The 20553-nt window shown below is 41.8% G+C and overlaps 2 protein-coding genes across 2 annotated transcripts in view; one reads left to right on the top strand and one right to left on the bottom strand.

The window, feature by feature from the left end:
• Positions 1–20553, bottom strand: part of RSPH14 (radial spoke head 14 homolog) — a 71309-nt gene that overhangs the window by 31202 nt on the left and 19554 nt on the right. The window lies entirely within an intron of this gene.
• Positions 1–20553, top strand: part of GNAZ (G protein subunit alpha z) — a 43946-nt gene that overhangs the window by 17749 nt on the left and 5644 nt on the right. The window contains exon 2 of the mRNA XM_056859147.1: positions 498–1799. Coding sequence (XP_056715125.1) covers positions 1077–1799 — 723 coding nt within the window. The 5' untranslated portion in view covers positions 498–1076. The remainder of the gene's footprint in view (positions 1–497; positions 1800–20553) is intronic.

Here is a 20553-nt window from a genome sequence, read left to right as displayed (position 1 = left end):
TAAAACCAGGTATGGGTCCACATGCAGAACAGTCACACAAATGGTTTGCAGTGCCAGGTACAGGATGTAACTGAAGGAGCAGGGAAGGAAGTTGTAGACACACTCTCATGTCCTCCCCTTTTAGGAAAGCTGTCAAAACAGGGCTGTGCAGGAAAGGGATTGTCATCACTTCTTGCTGCCAGAGGAGGGCTGGTAATCAGCTCAGCCAGCACTGTTTGCTTTCGTGTGGGCTTGGGTAAGAAAAACAGCAAGCTGGAAAGACAAGAGGATTTGATTTCCTATTGTGCCAGGCACATGTTTTCCAGGGCCCCTCAGCCTTTGCATTTCTTCAGCATTCCAAGATTTCTTGCTTTCCATTGTGTGCTTCCCATCTGGGTTGTCTAGTTAGATAATAAAAGGTTCAGCGGCACAAAATGGTATGAGTGGCTCGCATCAGAAAAACCACATCTCCCAACTGAAATCATTTATGCCCCCCCCTCCCTCCACTGTCTTAACAGGTTGTGAATGCAGATTCACAGATCCAAACTGAACCAGCCAGAACAGCTGGGTATCAAGGGAAAGCTGAATTAAACACAGCACAAGATTTGACTGGAGCTTCAGCTGCACCTGACAGCATCACCACAGAAACTGGAAAATATAAGTGAAACTGAAGCACTTCGGAAGTAAGTGCAGCTCCTGACATTTGCACAGCAGAGGAGCAATGGAATTATGCAGGAGAGCAAGAGGTATTTGACCACTCTGTGGGGAAGGGAAGTGTCTCATTCTTAGCAGGAATGTGCAACTATTTACTCTTGGAAAGGGGGAGTGCCATGAGATCTATTGAAGTGATTGTCTGTTTGTGGTTGTTACAAATAGCTTTGCAACCTTCCTGGGACTGAAATAGTACAGGCCCATTGGGGCAAATCATATATTGGACAGTGTTATTTTTTTTTAAATTCTCTGCTCCCAGAGGCAACACCTGGCACAAGCATTAAGATACTGCAGCTCCTTTTTGCAGGCAGAGAGAGAGAGAGGGGGGCAGAGGGTCCAAAAGAGAGAATATCAAAATCTCCCCTTCTGCTAGTCTCTTCTGTACCATGGGATGTAGGCAAAGCTCTGAGGAGAAAGAGGCAGCACGGCGGTCCCGAAGGATTGACCGCCACCTGCGCTCTGAGAGTCAGCGGCAACGACGAGAGATCAAGCTGTTACTTCTTGGCACTAGTAATTCTGGGAAAAGCACCATCGTCAAGCAGATGAAAATTATCCACAGTGGCGGCTTTAATTTAGAGGCTTGCAAGGAGTACAAGCCTCTGATTATCTATAACGCCATTGACTCCCTCACCCGCATCATTCGCGCTCTGGCCACCCTTAAGATAGAGTTTCACAATCCTGACAGAGCCTATGATGCAGTGCAGCTTTTTGCCTTGACGGGCCCGGCTGAAAGCAAAGGTGAGATCACGCCTGAGCTGCTTGGTGTCATGAAAAGGCTCTGGGCTGATCCCGGCGTGCAAGAGTGTTTCTGTCGCTCCAACGAGTACCATTTAGAGGACAATGCTGCCTACTACTTGAATGACCTGGAAAGGATTGCTGCATTGGACTATATTCCTACCGTTGAAGACATTCTACGCTCTCGGGACATGACTACAGGGATTGTGGAAAATAAGTTTACCTTCAAAGAGCTGACTTTCAAAATGGTGGATGTGGGTGGGCAGAGGTCTGAGCGCAAAAAATGGATCCATTGTTTTGAGGGGGTTACAGCAATAATTTTCTGCGTGGAACTGAGTGGATACGACTTGAAGCTGTATGAAGATAACCAAACAGTAAGTCCATATTCCGTTTTTTCCTTTGCTGGTCTCAAGAGTTCCACTGCTTGAATGTTGATAATACCCTTAGATTCTGGGCAAACTAACTGCTTATTTCTGTTTTGAGTGCTTAATAAGAAAAGTCCTGGTTGCCAAGTACTCTTGGGGTTTTCCCCCTCCCTTTTGGTGACAGAAGATAGGAGTTATGAATCCTGGTTAGCTTCTCTGACCAAAATAGTGGTTTTTGTCATTCTAACAGAGGAGAGTATTACTCATATTGCCATTGGCCGAAGTTTCTTCTGAGGCTCAGTAGAGATGGCCAGTGTTTGGACCACAGTGGCTCCATTTGTAGACATTATGGACTTGATAGTCACTTTTAAGTGAGATATTAATATTCCTGCAACAGCAACTGTGACCTTATATATGGGGGAAATCCTCTACAAAGCATTTTGGAAAGACAAAGTTTAAAAGGTGACCCCAAACAATGTACTTTCAAAGTTTCAAAAGCTGAGTTAATGCTTTGTTCTGATTTAAAATGGCCTGGCTTTGAGGTAGGCTTAATTGAGAGTATTATTAAAAAGATTATTTATGGTATCCACTGTGCAGCTACTCTTCTTATCATAAAAATTCTGCCTCTGCATTCTCTTTTTATTATTAATACCAGGCTTCAGTTACCTTGAACAAACAGATACAGGAACTATAGCAATGGCTGAATATGTAAAAGTGTGTGTAGACCATTGCATTCACCTGTCTTGACTTGACCTGTGTTGTCTGTTCTGTTTATGTTTTCTAGTACCCTTGCTTAATATTGAATTTAACTGAATTTGAATTTGAATTTAACTGAGAAGGTAATATACATAATTGCAATGCTTCCTTTGGAGAACATTTCCTGTATGGAAGTCATGGTATCCAGTGATCAGTGAACTGACTTTGTAATGAACTGTGCTTCATACAGAAAATTGCATTTAACCCTGGTCATGGTCATTGCCAATAATGTATGTGCTATGCAGAAGAGTTTTGTATTATGTTGGATTTTAGTGGAGAATCTTACAGCTTGTCTTACGAGCTGCTGTGCAGCCAGGCTCTGCATCAAAACTACAGGTGAAAGTATCTTTTCTCCTTCTTGCTGACTCTGTTTTGGGGGGGAGAGGTAAGGGAGATGCAAGGTGAAGAGTTCAGAAATGAGAGGAGCAGCTTCAGGATGCACGGAGGATCCTTTCCAAGTCTTCGATACATGAATCCCTTTGGGAAGAGGAAGAAGAGCTCAGTGTTCCTGGCAGTTTGTTCATGGCACAAATAATTCAGTTTGGTGTTTGCAAAAAATACAGCCTATAGGTTTTGTAACAAAGCACTTTTATGTGATATGGTAAATGCATCCTTTTCTGTAGGATGAAATTATATAACATTATACTGTTCCATTTACAGCATATTTCTGAAAGGAATGCCTGCGCTGGGCTTAGGAGGCAAACCTCCGCCCAGCACAAAAAAAAAGGATCTCGCCAAAAACAAAAGGGGGCATTCCCGAGCCGAAATGGCTCAGGAGGCCGACTAATGTCGGCCCCACCCCCCGGCCGGCACCAGAACTCCCCGGGAAAGCCACTCATGCTGGCGTGCGCCTTCCAGGCGCCGGTGGTGTGGGCTCCTGCGCCTCCTAAGGCCTTTGGGTCGGGCCACCGGCGCATTTCAGGAATGCGCTGTTAAATGATGTACAATTACAGCAGTTGGACTTGGGGTAAGAGCAGGCAGATGTTAATGGTGGGAGACAAGTGTTATTTCAACGGGTATTGTAATGAGTAATACAGTTTGGGAAGAGGAGGGAGTGTCTAATTTTTCCAGATTATTTGCAGATTTAAAAAGCAGCTCCTAGAAGGTAAGGCACAAGTCTAATGGTTTCAGTTACCATGATGCTACCTGGGTTTTTGGGTGTCAATGCAGAACTTTTGCCATATCTCTAAATTGTCCATTCAAAGAGCTAGCAAAAGGCAGCCATGTACACTTGATCCAGCATGTTCATATAATCAGAAATTTGAGTATGATACGCAATGTTTATGGAGAGCTATTTGATATGAAGCTACATGGAAATAACTTGGTGACTTCAGCATACTGGGAAATTGAGCGAAATTTAATCTTGGACAGTTGGCCCCCTCTTGTTTCATTTCAGTTTTCCTGTAAGTCTCCCTGAAAATGTTAACTATACTCACAACCCATAAATGTCAATAATTTTAAAATTGTGTACTTTTCACTAGGTAAAAGTGAAGGAATGTATTACTGGAATACTTCTCCTTCTTCACAAACAAATAATGCTGAGTCTGGTGTGAACCTGATTGACTTCTCCAGATCAGAAACCATAACAACTTTAATAATTTCTAAGGCTGAGTCCAGAGAACAATCTGGTATGTTTTTAAGAAGGGCAGTTGCCTCCTCAGGGAGGCACTGGGCAGTTCCCCTCCTTCAGAGAGGAATTAATGATTCTTCCTAGCCCAAAATCTCAGCATCTCTCAGTTGTCTCTAACCAGCCTGTGTTGGTGGTAATACTGGCAGCCTTGCTCTGTGCATGGCATTTGGGGTCTCTTTGCTTTTGTAAAATTTTCAAGAAGCAAGAGCCTGCATCTTTTCCTTGTTGTGCTCCATTGTCCAGTCATATGGATTGCTTTATTGAGAGTAGATGGTTTACTTATTAAATCCCAGGACCTGGCCAAAGTTGGCACAACCTTGGGAGCGCCTTCTATTGTTATCTTGATAACAGTGTAAGCTTCCCCTTTTGTTGTGGGATTCAACCATCTCCTTGTAGGTTATGTTAACTTGTTCACAAAAGCCAGTGGTTGATCATCTCATCTGTATTTACAGTGTTTGGAAACTGTTCTGATAGGACTTAGATTATTTTATTGCAGTCTAAAATCACTTCTTTAAATCTTTCATAATCATTAGCCTTTCAAGGTGAGAGAGTCCTCAGCATGGCTTGTGCCTCCCCCTCACCAAGCATGGGCCGAATATGTATAACTAGTAAGGCCTGGGCTTATATGGACAAGGCTTCAGTATTTTCTTCTGGAAATAACTTTGTAAGAAGGAAAAAGTAAGATGTTGGGTCTCCTGCACCTTGCCAAAGAAATGTCCAACAGGCTTCAATCTTTTTTGTAACATTCTCTCCCTTAACCCTGTTTAGACTTGTCTTTTGGTACCTTTTCTTGGAGCTCCATAACCTATTGACCATGGTAGTGGACATTCTTACATCCACTGCCTACGCAGAGGGTTGGATCCAGTGCAAATAAATCTGCTGGTTCTAGAGTTTTGGCACAAGTGGAAATGCAAGGAAAAGGCCACGGTAGCTGTGTGCGCTAAATCATACTTATTGTATTCTCACTTATGTTTCTGCAAGATCTTGTGCAACCCATTTCTGGGCATTGTAAGGGAAATGTTAGGTGTTGTACAAAATCTTGTGCAAGCGGTCCTGTGCTTAAGCCCATTTGTTTCTGCTTGTGCAGTGCTGGATCCAAGCCACGTTCTCTACAGTGTGTGTGTATAAATAAAATGAGGTAACATTTCCTTTGTTGGCTCTTCCCAACTCACTGTCCAAGCCTACCATACTCTCAGATAGAGAGTGGAGCAGACAGAAACTGGGTGCTATGTACTTTCCTCCTCTCCCACTGGTCTGCCTTGTTCCTTCCTTATCCCAACTGGGGGCCCATGGGAATCTGGAAGTATTTCATTTTCTTGCAGGACATCTGGGGCTTGTCTTGGCTACACTGTCTTCTATGTTGCCAGTGCAGCCATGTCTCAGTATATCCTAACAACCATGGCTCATGGCATCATCTTCTAACGCTTCACCATTGGCTTCAGGAGCCTGAGTGAATGTGCTCTGTGCCCACTTGCATTTTTCAGGGTTGGGCTCATCAGCAGGGTTGTCACCATAATGGTATCAACAATTAGTGGCTCTTGAGTTGTGCAGTTTGTTCCTATGGAAACAGTTTAGGAAACTCTTATAAAAAGTAAGTATAAGAAAGGAATGATAGAAGCACTATTAATTTTGCAGGAAACAAACGTAGATATTCTGTTTTTGGACTTGGGATTTTTTTCTGCTCTCAGTAGGCCCTGGTAAGTGCGATTGGGAAACATTTGGAATCATTTTTGTATGGCAGAAAAATTGTGCTGGAACTGCAGTGGCTTGATACTACTCCAGCGTTCAAGGAACTTCCGTGTATCCACTTTTATCTTCACCCAAAGATCTCAGGGTGGCGTACATGGTTTCCCCCCTTCCATTTTATCCTCAAAACAACCCTGTGAGGTAGGTTAGGATGAGAGAGTGTGTAGCTAGTCCAAGGTCACCCCCAGTTAGCTTTAAGACTAAGTATAGATTTGATCCAGGGTCTAGTTTGACACTAACCACTGCACCACAGCAGCTCTCAGAGTTAGCATATTAAGCGAGAAACGACTTATGCTTAAACAATCCCAGTTCCTTTCCTCCCTTGTTTCCATAACAACATGTCCTTGTAATGGAATATATAAGTGCACTGTGAGATTTCCTCCAGCAGTGTCTTACCATCATTAGACTGCGTGTATCTCAAACACTTCTAACTTCTTGCAATGGTGTTAGGGAGCTGGTGACGTGAAGAAGGATTCATTAAAAATAATTCTCAGGGATACTGCATTGCCAGGGACTGTCACATATCACGTAAAGGGCAGCAACCACTATCGGCCATGGATCAAATAATACCACCATACAAGTTGAATGTTTTACTAAATTATAAAAAAGTATTTATATGCTGTGTGTTCAGTGTTCAAAGTGGTCAACAATCTCAGTTGGGAAAAAGAAAAGGGTGCATGTTTTCATCTGACCTCATTTTCCTTTGTTTTCTTTTTTATATGAGTATAAAATGAAGGCTTGAGGGAAGAACAACTGAGTCAAGCACACTCTGGCCCTTCCATGTTTGAGGCCTTTCAAAGGTGGGCAGTGATGTTTCATCTGGCTTTGTTAGGAATATAAAACATAGAGTTCACAAAAGTCCATGGAAGCTTGTGTGCACAAAATGTCAGATGGCCATTTACAGATTTAGTCTGCGTTGGTATTTTAGAAAGAAAAACAATCCTAGTGTTTGGGGATTTGTTCGTTACAAGAAAGTAAGTGGTTTAGGGGCTAAGGAGAAGTAAAATATATGGTTTCCTAAACCTGGTGAGACTCAATCGTGGACTTGCAATTGAGGCAGAGGAATAAGGAATTTTGATGGATGCAGCTTCTCATGCAGAGGTAAGAGCTGTACTTGCTGGTGTCCTGTTGTCTACAAAACTATTAAAGATATGGTGCGGGAGTTCTGCTGCCCTTCCTTGAGTTTTGTAACTTCAGCAGGCAGTGGAATGCTTTTTCCAGTGGCAAGTATGAGCTACTTAGAAATGAGTATTCATGGAAAAGGGGCACTACAACCTTAGTGCATGCAACAGAGGCTTGTCGGCCCTGACTCTGGCAGAATGGTTGAGTTGCTATATAATGGGAACTGACGTACAAGCAAATGTTTAGTGCAGTTGAAGGAACTGAGAGAACATGGGGCTCTGGAGCAAAAGTAAGAAAGCAGGAATGGCAAAGCAAAGGTTAAATGAAATTGTTTTAAACCAGTTTTGTTTTCCTTAGCCAACAAACAATCAGTCCTTCCTTCCTTCCCATTTATTACCTGTCTATCTGAGTAGATCTATAGAAAAGGATGCCATGGAAAGTCTTCAAGGACTCTTCTATTATGTACACACTGTAGCTCCCCATATGGGAGAGTATGGTGCCATTCCTACTGCTGGAAAGAAAGGACCATGCAATGTAAAAGAGGTGCTAGTCTAGGATGCAAGTTGGAAGGGAAAGTAATTTAGTTTTGTTCACTGCATTTGACATAGCAAGGGGAGAGCTGAAATACCTGTGCCATTTTCATTACTGCTTACCATTTTGTCCTTAATCAGTGGTCAAACTTTAATCTGCAGGCAAAGCTTCTTTGCTTGATTAATCTGCCATATTTAAATCTTATAGTGTTAACCTTGGTGCTTTCCTTGGAGTTTTTGCTTTAACTTCCCTCCTCACTTGCAGTGATTATTTTTCTTCCACACGACATGGTGCTCATTTCAATGTGTGTGTGCCTCTTGGAGCTTCTGCTTTAGAACTAGAGCAAACAAAAATATCTCCTTTGCATTGGCTGGGGGCGGGGAAGCAGGAGGGTGGCTGTAGACAATCATCCATGTAGACGCTGGACCCTGCCTCCAGCCTGGGGAGGCAGACACACCTAAGCACTGCCTTTTAAAGATCCGCTTTTCTCCTTTTCTTTAAGGGCTGCTTTTATTTAAGGGGAAATTCCCAAGCTTGGGGCAGGGACTCTTGTCATGTTGGTGCTTCTGCACCAGTGAGAGGAGGGGGAAGGGGTGGGGGTGGACACAGCAGAAGTAGTGTGTGGACAGGGTGCATCCCTTTGTGCTTCTACCCTGCGCACTCCTGCTTCCACAGGAGAATTGACTTTTCTCACTCCTGTGTGGAAATTGTCCTATGAGTTTCTCATGGTTTCACCGGTTACAAAGACCGTATCCAAAAATCTGCCCTCCCCTCTCCCTATAACATGAACCTCTACTGTTGTTATACCCCTGCTAGTCTGGATAAGCATAAAGGTCACATGGTGCATCCTTAAGCAGAGTTTACATACCATGAGTGATGGAGCTCCAGGGTCTGCTTGCATAGTATAAAAGCACAGTGGAGACCTTTCACATCATACCCAGATGAACTTGGGAATGATGACAGAGGCAACAGGACCCCCTGCTTGAAAGTATTTTAAAGGTGGTCTTAATGTTGTCTCAGTGGAGAATATCCTCCTCAACAAGACACACTATGGGTCAAAATACCATGGCAGAAAAGTACCTTTATATTGGGGACATACTATTGCTGGCCTGATGTGAAAAGATGCATCGACTGAGAACAACAATCCCAGTGCTCTTCAAGTTCACCATTTTGTGACTGGAATGTTGCCCCCAAAGTCCAGCATGACCACATTTGATTCCAGAAGAAACTTCTAAAAATCAGGGATTATTCAAGAGAAAGCTGAAAGGGAAGGGGCAAAGAGGTGCCAATCATTTCAAGAAGCCAGGGAATTATTTAAATACACAATAATGGAATCTCATAAAAAGCAAGAAAACTTCCTTTAAAAGTGAAAGTTTTGCCCAGATGATGTGAACAAGGAGGAGCACAGGTTTGGGCAAAACAAATGCCGGGAAGGCAAGAACAGAATAGGAGGAGCATACTGCTAAAAAGATAAAAATGAACAATAAGAATTTTTTCAAATAAATCAGAAGCAAGAAGCTGGCTGGGGAGGCAGTAGGACCATTGGATGATCAAGGGGTGAAAGGATTACCAAAGAAAGATGGGGCGACAGCAAAGAAACTCAATTAATTGAGGCTAGTTTTCACTGTGAAAATATGGGACAGTTAACCACATAGGAGTAGATGTTTTGAGGAAGGGTTCTGGAAGAACTGAGGCAGTGAAAGACGGTGTTGTATGGCTAATGGACTGATTAAACACTAAGAAGTTGCTGGGTCCAGGTGGTATACAGCTGAAGATTATAAAGGAATTCAAATATGAATTCATCTCTTAGCAAAAATATGCAAAATCAGCTTCCCTTCTAGAGGATTAGAAGTTAGAAAATGTAATCCAGGGTATTAAGGACCAGTTAGCCTAACATCTGTTCTAGGTAAATTGGTGGAAACTGTAGTTAAAGATAGTATTTTTAGCACATCAGAACAAACCCTACTGAGAATGAATCAGCGTGGCTTTTGTAAAGTGCTGTCTCTCCAACCTTTTGAAGTTCTTTGAGATGGTTAACAAACACAGTGTTTTAAGGAAAAATGAATATGTAATATATATTGCCTTCTTGTGTTTACATGACTTTAAAAAAATAATATGCAGTTTTAAAAAAATAATATGCAGTTGTGCAGTTAATATTAGTGCACAGTTCCTGTTAGAGTAGTAATGGTGTTATTGGAGGCCTACAATGGGTAGGATTAATTCCTTCTTACCTAGGTCCCTCATTAAACTCTCCCCCACCAAGAAAAAATGCACCCTGAAAACTTATCGCTTGTACTTGGGAAGGCCCTATTTAAATAATTTTAACCAGAGTTAAGTTTGTAAGGGTAGGGCAATGTGATGTTGCTGGACGTCTTCCTTTGGCAAATTAAAAATCACCATTTTTACATACTGCTTTTATAGGTGTGAGCTTTAAAGCCTTGTTATTAAAAGTAGATCTACTTTTAAAAACAAATAACTTCCTTAAACACAGATTTAGATTTTCTATATAAAGCAAAGGCACAGTATTTAGCTACTGTTAGTCTTTATTCAAATCTTTCCTTAAAATGTATTGAACGTACAGATACTGGCCTATACCCCCTCCACCCAGCTCAAACGAAGTTTTTGAAGCCTTGTAGTGCAGTCCTTAGCAGTTACACCCTAAGCTGAGAATGGTACAACTCTGTTTAGGATTGCACTGTTCTTTTGCTTGCATTTCTTTGTCTTCAGAGGGTTCTGATTTTAGTAACACAGCCTATATATATAGCAGCATTTTGATTCTATAGTACAATTTTTTAAAAGTACCTGTAAGGTAGGATTCTGTACTATAAATTTGAGGGACTCATCTATCTAAGACTTTTTCCTGTTCAAAAGAGAATATTGTGTATCTTGGAAGTATGCTAACTAAACCAAAATTGGGAGGATGGTATTTTATTATTTAAACAGTGCAGTCTTAAGTCAGTGGGTTTAGTATGGCATAACTCCACGGGACGGAATTGAAATTCTATCACTACATCTTCTCCCTATTATATATTATACAATTAAAAGTTAATATATAAAATAAAAATTATACATATTTATTTACGTAATTTACAGTCCGCCTTACACAGAGTAAGTAAATACAATCAACAGGATGGGACGCTCAGTAAAGAATGAAGTAGGATGTAGGTTGTAGGATCAACCAGATATTTAAAAAACAGAACTGAAGCAAGGCAAATTGCTAACATGAAACATTAAATGATGCAAAATTAAATAGCAGGATCCAACTTACAGAAAACTGTACACAGAAGTATAGATCACAGTCCCTAATAAATTTATCCAAGTAACTTTGTAAATTATTTTGCACAGTTCTACCCTATGTGTAGAAAGCTCTCTTTAGATAATTCCATTTTGCATAGTTTGTGGAAACTGGAGAGTGGGAGCCTTCCTGACCACCTCAGGCAAACCATTCCACAAGGTGGGGGCCACAACAAAGCAGGTATGTGTATGGGCAGTTGTCGATTTTGCCTGTTTGTAGGTTGGGACCTGCAGAAGGCCCTGCTCAGATGAATGAAGCTGATGTGGTGGCGTATAGAGGGAGAGATGGTCTCACAGAAATGAGGGTCCAAGGTCATGAAGAGATCTGTATGTGATAGTCAGTACTTTCAGTTGAGCCAGGTAACAGATGGGCAGCCAGTGAAGTGACTGCAGAATGGGAGTAATATGCATGTGCCATGTAGCTCCTGATAATAGCCAAGTCACGGCAATCTGCACCAACTGGAGTTTCCAAGTTGATTCTGAGGGGAGACCCATGTACAGTGCATTACAGTAGTCTAGTCTTAGATTTATATTATTTAGCAGCTAGGCTATGACTGTCCAACATACAACTTAAGGGTACTGTCCACAATCATAGTTCCTGCCTGCCTCCTAGAAAAGATTCTCCTTTCCTGCTGTGCTATTTAGAGCCACACATCCTTGCTGGGAAGGCCTTGGATCAAGAGGGAGTAACTTGTAGCTAATGTCAAAGTAACCATGGCCATGACACTTTTAAATGCACATTTAGACCAAGCCATTAGACGGCCATGCTTAAACACCAATCAAGGAGTCCACAGTCCAAGCTCCAGGACAGATCATACATTTTCACATGCTCATCACTGATACACATCTGGTCCACTTTTTAAATGGGAGGCTGTAAAAAGAACTAAGCAGGAGGGTGAGCTAAGTGGACACAAGAGCAAGAAACTGGGAGCTCTGGGTCCCATTACTAGTCCTCGCACAGACCGACTTAACCAAAAGATTATGTTTCAAGCAGAAAAAGCAAACTTGGGGACAGAGGGTGCTTTTAAAGATTCCTAGGCTTTGTAGAAGTTGGCAGGCTCTGTTAGAACATGTGATTCACAATGTGGGTCACACTCCTACCCATACAGACTCATCGGCAGCCTTTGCAAGCACTAATAAACATCACACTCTTTCAAAACTCCCAGGATATAAATTTACTTACTTGAATTACATAGTGAAAATATTTTTAAATGATCTGCAGTTAATATAAATTACACTTAGTTCATCAAACATTAACATATATCTGTATGTCTAGATCGACTTATAAAAATATGGTAATACAGGTTGAGTATCCCTTATCCGGAAATCCGATATCCAAAATACTCCAAAATCCAAATCTTTTTGAGTGCCCACAAAGGCTAATAAAATGGTACGTGTGCAGGCCGGTCGTGCCAACGGCAGGTCCCCCACAGTGCCCTACATGGACAAAATTATAGAAAATAATTGTATAAAATTACCTTCAGGCTATGTATATACGCTAGGTGTATATAAAACATAAATGAATACTGTGTTTAGACTTGGGTTCCGCCCCCAAGACATCTCATTATGTATAAGCAAATATTCCAAAATATGGAAAGATCCAAAATACAGAACACTTCTGGTCCCAACCATTTCGGATAAGAGCCACTCAACCCGTATAATAAAAACACAGTTTAATTTATGATATTAAGTGAAGACCATTTTTATTTATTAAAACATTTATATCCTGCCTTTCCTTTTGGTTCAAGGCAGCTTACAATAATAATTTAAACATCCCATTTTTACAGAATGGTCTTTCTACTCAAATGCCTCATTATTGGTTCAATATGGATTTTTAATGGGTCCTACTCTTGATGGTCACATTCCACTGGCTTCCATATATTATCTATCAGTTGACTGAAACTGGAATCAGTTCCTTCCGAGAAAAAACACACCACAGTCAGACAAATACCAGAGTAAATAAAAGTGTTTTGACCTGGTGCCAGGAAATCAGAAGGCTAGATGCCAAGTAGATAGTGGGGGTGGGGAGGTGCACATTCCACAAACAAGGAATCCACCTCACTTCAAAAGATACACGGAGAAGGGCATTGAGAAAGAAGCTGTCAAGCAGATAGCTGTGGGAATATATGGCCCTTCAGGTTTTTTAGGGTTTGACTTATTTGTTGCTTGACACACCATGTCTTGTGGGTATTGTGAAATATGAGCTGGCATGGAAAGCTACTTCTCCCCTCCTCCTCCTGCACACTGCTGTTTCAGATGCTGTGGAGATATCTGAGGCTAGAATATGGCCTTATGGCTCTTAATATTGCTCTCCTTCCCAGTGTATCTTATAGACAAAAGCTATATATAGCACTATACCAACAGCAATTTAAGTGTCTTGTGCATTAATCATAATGCCATGTTATATTTTTTTACAAATGTAGTAAGCAACCTAAATTTAAGTAAGTGTACAGCAGATCATATATCAAAGAGGGTAGCATAGCTGTGGCACAGTCCTGACAGACTATTATGCTGACGATGGAGTTCACAGGACTAGACTGTAGAATGTCAGCAGAGCAGAGCATATCAGTGTTTGCTTGCTTGGAGCACAGCTGGCAGTGACATTCTTCATCAGATTCTGTAGTCCCAGATTTCCATCGCAGGTATTTCTAGGGTTGATAGTGGGCTTGTCTCAGAGTGAAATTAATTGTTATGAAAGACATGGGCTGCCACAAAAATTGAAGCCCAGTTCTTCTCCTCCCCAGTGACTCACATCCAGGTGTATTTCCTCATCCTGCCAATGATGTGGAAAGGAGACAAGTATTTAAGTATTAAAACAGGGCCAGTGGAGAGGGAAGAACTGGACATAGGGACACTCTTACTGTAACTTCCATTTCTGTCCTCCAAGACAAGCGTAAGCTGCTGTTAAAGCTGCAGCAATGCAAACCTGTTTGCAGCTAAAGTGATCCCGTAGGATTAGGCTGCCCACATAACAATGTTAACCCCTCCCATCAAGTATTAATCTGACCTAGCTGCACAATCAGGACCTTGTGGATTTTATCTAGAAAAGAAGATATGCAGGTGTATTAGACAAAGAAGAGTGCAGCTTTCACAAGTGAAAATGAAGGCGGCAGGAACATCCCTAATGCCATGGCAGGAAATATACACAAGAGAAACAACCCACATTATCATATCTGCTATTAGCTTTTTAAAGTGTGTTTGTGAATGGACAAGAAAATGCAAGAAATCTGTTGTATTCCTAAACAAATTTAGGAGGAACTTATTGGCGAAATATATTTCTTTACAATGCTTAGAAGATTATGCAGAAGAGAATGTAATGGGGGGCATGAATTATAGTATAAAGTGGGAAATAATTACCCAATCAATTATCAGTGGTTTTTAAAAATTTAGCATGAGAAAAAATATTACGGCTGCATTCTCACCCTCAGACTCTTACCTAGTATAAGCAGTCATTGTGCTTTGAACTGCAGCTGGGATGGAGTTATTACTACTCTGTGGGTAATTATACCTTACGAGTACCAACAGAGAAAGGAGAGAAGCTGTAGGCAACTGAAAGTATACATTTCTGTACTGTGCAGCCATAATTCATGCTGAATTCCTCAGCCACTGCTCTTGTGCCAATCTATTCCATCTCAGTCCTGCAGTGAGCAACAGAGATGCTTCCCCACCTTCCAAACACATGCACACTCTCCAAAGCTGAATGGCCACAGAACTCTCCTCAGTTTTTAGCATATACACTATATTTACTGTTTTAACACACAAATACTATTTGTCAGTAAAATTTGACATCAGTCGTTTATGCTTGGTAATTAGCAGCATGTTCCAGGCTGAAGTGCCCTGCATATTTTTTTCTTCTTCAAGCTGAACCATCATTCCAGACTTCACTGCAAAGCCAGTGCATACTTGCTTCACATTTCTTAAGAGCTGCTTTAACGCGACCTTTTGTATGGCTTAGTTATGCAAATGTGGATTGCTAATGGCTATGCAAACGAAGGAGAAGGTGAGTGTGGGGGTGGAATTAGTTTGACTTTCTCCTCTTGCATCTGATTTTAAAGGTTGGATTTAAAAAAGGAACTTTGAGCGAGCACCAGAATCGACCCTGCATAAATGGACATACAATTCTGTGGTCAGTATTACATGGGACATATTGACCAGAACCCTGATTAAAATTATGTCAGGAGCAGGCTTGTATGAAGTGAAGCCAGTAGCGCATCTAGCCCAGTTCTGCAAGGCCTTGGTCAGTGGTCTCTCATAGAGCTGATTAGCTAGAAAAGCTACACATACAGTCTGAGATGTTATATATTTGAAGCATGTCTGTGATAGATTGGATGACAGTATTATAGTCCAAACAGTTTTAGAGCCTAGGGATGCTGTTTCTCCTGGAGTAGCAGATGGCTGCGATGACCAGGGCAGTCTTTTAAAGAGCTGCATTTGTTGGCCCTTCTCAAGGCAGATCCCTTCTTTTGTAACCACCAGGAATTACTGCTGTAATGTGCTCTTGCAGATCTGGAAGCTGCAGCTGGTGCAGAATGAGGCCATTCAGGGTCTCTTGATAAATATGGGGAGGCAAGAGCATATTCAACCAACATTGCAATAACTGCCTGGCTGCTTGTTAGCTTCTGACCCCTACTCAATTTGCTGGTGGATGCAGATATTTAAAGCATGAGCTGGAACCCATATATTTTTGGGACTGCCACTCCCTTAGTTTAGTGAACCAGGCTCTTTACTGCTTGCAGTTAGAGATCAGCTGCTTGGACTAGAGACTTCTATCTAAGTACTCCAAGGTTCTGGAATCCCCCCCCCCCCATTGAGGTCAGAGGACAATCTTTTTGTGCTGATTTATGTTTCTGGGAACTACTTGATTTTTCCTATTGGCTTGGAAGCTACCAGTCAAAAAATGTCAGCTTGTACAAAAATTACAGCATATCAGGGCAGGTCTGCAGTGCTTCGGTGGGGAAACCGTTCCTCTGCTATTTTACTGAAGGTAACCCCCCCCCACAACTATAATTTGCTATATCAGAGAAAGATATAGGGGGTTACCGCACTAGGTACTCCCAGCAATGTATTAAGAATTTGAAAATGTTATAAAAAACATCGCTTTAAAAGGGTTTTTGGAAACCACAGCTAATAAATGGTTGGAAAACGTCTTCACAGCTAAAGGGGCCAAATAAAGTGCGAACAGTATTTTTTATAACGTTTTCAAACTCTTAATACATTGCTGGGAGTACCTAGTGCGGTAACAGCCATACAGTTACTCCCCCTCACCCCGAATAGGTAATGTGTGTGTGTGTTAAGTGCCGTCAAGTCGCTTCTGACTCATGGCAACCCTATGAATGAAAGTCCTCCAAAATGTCCTATCTTTGACAGCCTTGCTCAGATCTTGCAAATGGAAGGCTGTGGCTTCCTTTATTGAGTCAATCTATCTCTTGTTGGGTCTTCCTCTTTTCCTGCTACCCTCAACTTTTCCTAGCATGACTGTCTTTTCCAGTGACTCTTGTTGTCTCATGGCATGACCAAAATACGATAGCCGCAGTTTAGTCATTTTAGCTTCTAGGGTCAGTTCAGGCTTGATTTGATCTATAACCCACTGATTATTATTTTTTTTGCAGTCCACGGAATCCGTAACACTCTCCTCCAACACCACATTTCAAAGGAATCTATTTTCTTCCTATCAGCTTTCTTCACTGTCCAGCTTTCACACCCATATAGTAATAGGGAATATGATGGCATGAATTAATCTAGTCTTGGTGGCCAGTGACACATCCTTACACTTCAAAATATTTTCTAGCTCCTTCATGGCTGCCCTTCCCAGTCTCAATCTCCTTCTGATTTCTTGGCTGCAGTCTCCATTTTGGTTGATGGTGGAGCCAAGGAATAGAAAGTCTTGAATAATTTCAATTTCCTCATTGTCAATTTCCTCATAGCAGCTTTGATTCCAAGGTAAAGAGTCAAGGGTGTGTGCGCGCGCGCACACACACAAGAGAAAGAGTAGAGAAGCTGTTGCAACAGTTTTATAAGGAAAGGGCAAGACTGATTACAGCAGCACTGGAGGAGTGGCAGAGACCGACTTTTAATTGCTTGTTAAGCAACTGGTCACTCCCATGTGACCTGCCCTCCCCTAGGTTAATGCATTGCCAGGATTTGGTTTTGTTTTTTCCTGATGGCTGCTGCTGTCTTAAATTTTGTTAAATCATTTGCTCCACTGTTTTAAATTTATTGTACAATGTGTTTAATTTCTTATTTATTTTGCTGTACACCACTTGAAGCACAAGAACAAGGGCATAGAAAACCAGCATTGAGCTCTGGTCCTTGCCTCTGCTGTGAGCTGCAAGTTAATGAATGATTCCTGCCGCTGTGCATTCCTTGCTGAGTTAGCTCTGCCCTGGCCTTGGAGCCCTGCCAGTTCTGTACTGGGCACCTCTTTATTACGCTTCTGTAAATGAAATAAGTTGCAAATCTGTGTTCAGCTAATATATTTGTCCTTGCTGTGGGTCTAAATCTACCAAAACAATCACCAAAGTTCTGTGTTCTGATCATTTCAGTACTCGTATCTCCAGAAAAAAAGGATATAATTTTTCCCATTTGTGAAATGCTTATTTCAACTGAGAAATAGGCACATGAACATGTGAGCATCTGTGTAGAGCCAAGCTTACGTTCATGATTCTGTGCCTGTTTCAGTGCTAGAGCATCTGCCACATAAATAATCTTTCTTTGTATTTCTGAATATATTAACACCTATAATATCACCATCCTTATTTGCTATTTCCATGGAAACCACAAAAGGAACTTGGAGTGACTACATTCATGTACAGTGTTTAGATGAGAAAGTTATGTCTCCTCATTTTTCCCCAGGCCTTATTCTGGACAGGCTAATGTAAAATAACCATTTTGTATTGATTACACTGTATTATACTATATGGCTTAGTATAGAACTAATTATATTAAATAGCTCAGGTCTGGTTACAACTGGAAAACAAAACTAAAAGACACACTTAAGCAGTAACAACGTCAAAAACACTTGAGACAGAAGCTCACAGGAAGTCAAAAATACTAAAAACCCCTCCTGTCGGTTTCTTTGTCTGTCTCTCCTACCCACTCTATATGCTCATAGCCTCTTCTCTCAAAGGGACGATCTTTCACTCCTCCTCCTTATCCATTTGCTTAGTCTGGCTCATCTGCACATGGTTTCATATTGATTCACACAACTTCCAGATAACCCCCTCAATGCTTAAAATCTCTGGAACAGCTCCTAGTATGTTTGAAATGGAGGTGAGTTCTTAACAGTCCAAATGAACAAAACCAAAAAGGAGTCTAGCAGCATGTTAAAGGCTTGCAATTTATTGTAGCATACAACAAATCCTGCAATAAATATCTATCTGAGCAGAATGCCTTTCCTGCTTCGGAGAAAGCAGGAGAGTATCCTTACTGCAACAGAAGCCCATGGATGATGAGACTTGGGTCTGTCTCACAATACCAGTAGCTTTAAAGTGCCCAAAACATTTACATCCTACCTTTCTTTCTGAAGAACAGAGACCCAAGAGGGCTCACAAAACATGCATAAATATAAGAACATAAAACAGGAAGAGTTGAAAAAACAAGCCAATTACAAATGAGAATCATCGACTCACAACTGAGAAAACCACCCACCATCTCACCAAATCTATCGCAGAGTCTACCGAAAGCATCTTTGAAATAATGCAGCCTTATAATCATTTCTTGAAAATGGGAGGCTAGATGTTCCCAACTTCCTTTGGCAGCATATTCCACAAGACAGGAGCAATAAAGCCTGAGACAGAAAATGGCTGAGTGCATCATCCTTTACGATGGTATGTACTGAAACAAGAAGCTTGAACACAAGTTCATACCAGGAAAGGCAGTTCTTTAGATATGTGGGTTCTAGTAACCCAGAAATGAACAGGCAACCAATTGAGCTCTTTTAAAACTGATGATATATGATCACGTCAGGGACCTCCAGTCACTGTATTTTACATTAACTGATGTTTCCCATTTGTATTTGGACAGCTGCACAATACAGTGCATCACAGCTGTTCAACCTCAAGGTTATAGTAATGTGGTTCAGTTAAGTCAGGTCATCCGAGCCTGGAAGACATAATTGAAAGAATGCTCTCCTCTCAATAGTACCTGCCTGCTCCTTTAAAAGCAGTGCAGGAGCAATCCTAAGATTTTCACGCAGTCAGTAAGTGCTAGACTCACCCATCCAAAGTAGGCAGGGGAATCCTCACTAAAACATCAGCCTCATCGACCAGCATCCCTTCTGTCTTGTGTGGATTCAGTTTGTTCTCCCTTATCCAGCTGACCATAGCATCTAGGCATTGATTCAGGACTGAGGCAACCATTTCCAGTGCAGCTTCATTAATGAAATATAGATTTGTGGATGACACCTAATCCCCAAAGCTAACGATAATCTCATTTCAAATTCTCACACAAGCATTAAACAGCATAGTGGAAAGGACAGAGCACTGTGGAACTCTGTAGGACAAATCCCAAGCTGTTGATTCAGCATCACCAATGACTACTTTCTGAGTCTTACCCAACAAAAAGCATTGAAGCCATCAAAGTCTTGAGAGAAGATTGCCCTTACCAGTATAAACTGGAGATTATCCATCAGAACAACTGACGGTCCCAAACCCAGGCCTGAAACTTGTCTGAAGTGAGTCATGGGCAGATGTGTCATCCAAGAACCTCTGGAGTTGTTCTTGCCTCCCCTCACTCAAGTACTTTGCCCAAAAAAGGCACATTTGAGATAGGCCTGTAATTTGCTACCTCTTCTTTAGCTAATAATGGGTGGTTCAGCAAAAGTCTAATTGCTGCTTCTTTAAATTGATTAGGGAGGGAAGGAAGCATGGTATAGCCCAATCTCGTCAGATCTCAGAAGCTAAGCAGCATTGGTACATGGATGGGAGACCACCAGGAAGATTCTGTAGGCACCAGGAAGGTAGGCAATGGCAAACCACCTCTGCTTCTCACTTGCCTTGAAAGCCCCTTGCTAGGGTCGCCATAAGTTGATTGTGACTTGAAGGCATTTACGTACGTAAGTTGATTAGGGGAAAAATGCTCTATGACTGCATCCTTCACCTCAGCCACTGGGCCCTGGCTTTCCTGGGTACCAGTGGTAGAAGCACCGGAGGTCAGGCACATTGACACTGGAAGCTTTCTCCCAAGGCTGTTTCTCTGCCCCATACCCTTTCCAGTCTATCAGGAACTGTAACTGGCTCCTGCACCACCAGGAGTCCAGGATTTGAGCAACCTCATATTATTCCTTGCCATCTACCTGGATGGGTGGCAGCCTGTCGGGGATGGGACATCAGTGGACCAGGCAGATCCAGAATCAGCAGGAATCAGTGAAATACCTGATGTATTGACTGGGGGTAGCTGCAGTCAGTATGCTAGTGGACTGGCAACCTGGACTATGGGAAAGGGTCCCATGTACCGGTAATCCAGTTCCTTAGAAGTATGGTTGGTCTTGTGGTATTTGGTGGAGAGTCAAAAATGGTCTCCCACATCCAACAACTTCTCAAGTTGTTGTTTTCAATCTGTTTGGTCCTTGTAGGTGTGTTCGGCTAGATCCATTTGGCATTGCAAATTGTTGTGCATCGCAACTAACTCTTACACCCTCTGCTGCTGCAGGTTCAGCTGATTGTTCTGTCAGGGTTGGGAAGAACC

This window comes from Euleptes europaea, chromosome 13 (genome assembly GCF_029931775.1).
Source record: "Euleptes europaea isolate rEulEur1 chromosome 13, rEulEur1.hap1, whole genome shotgun sequence".
Taxonomy (NCBI): Eukaryota; Metazoa; Chordata; class Lepidosauria; order Squamata; family Sphaerodactylidae; genus Euleptes; species Euleptes europaea.
The sequence above is the reverse complement of the archived record's forward strand: the minus strand, read 5'-3'. Positions and strand labels throughout refer to the sequence as shown.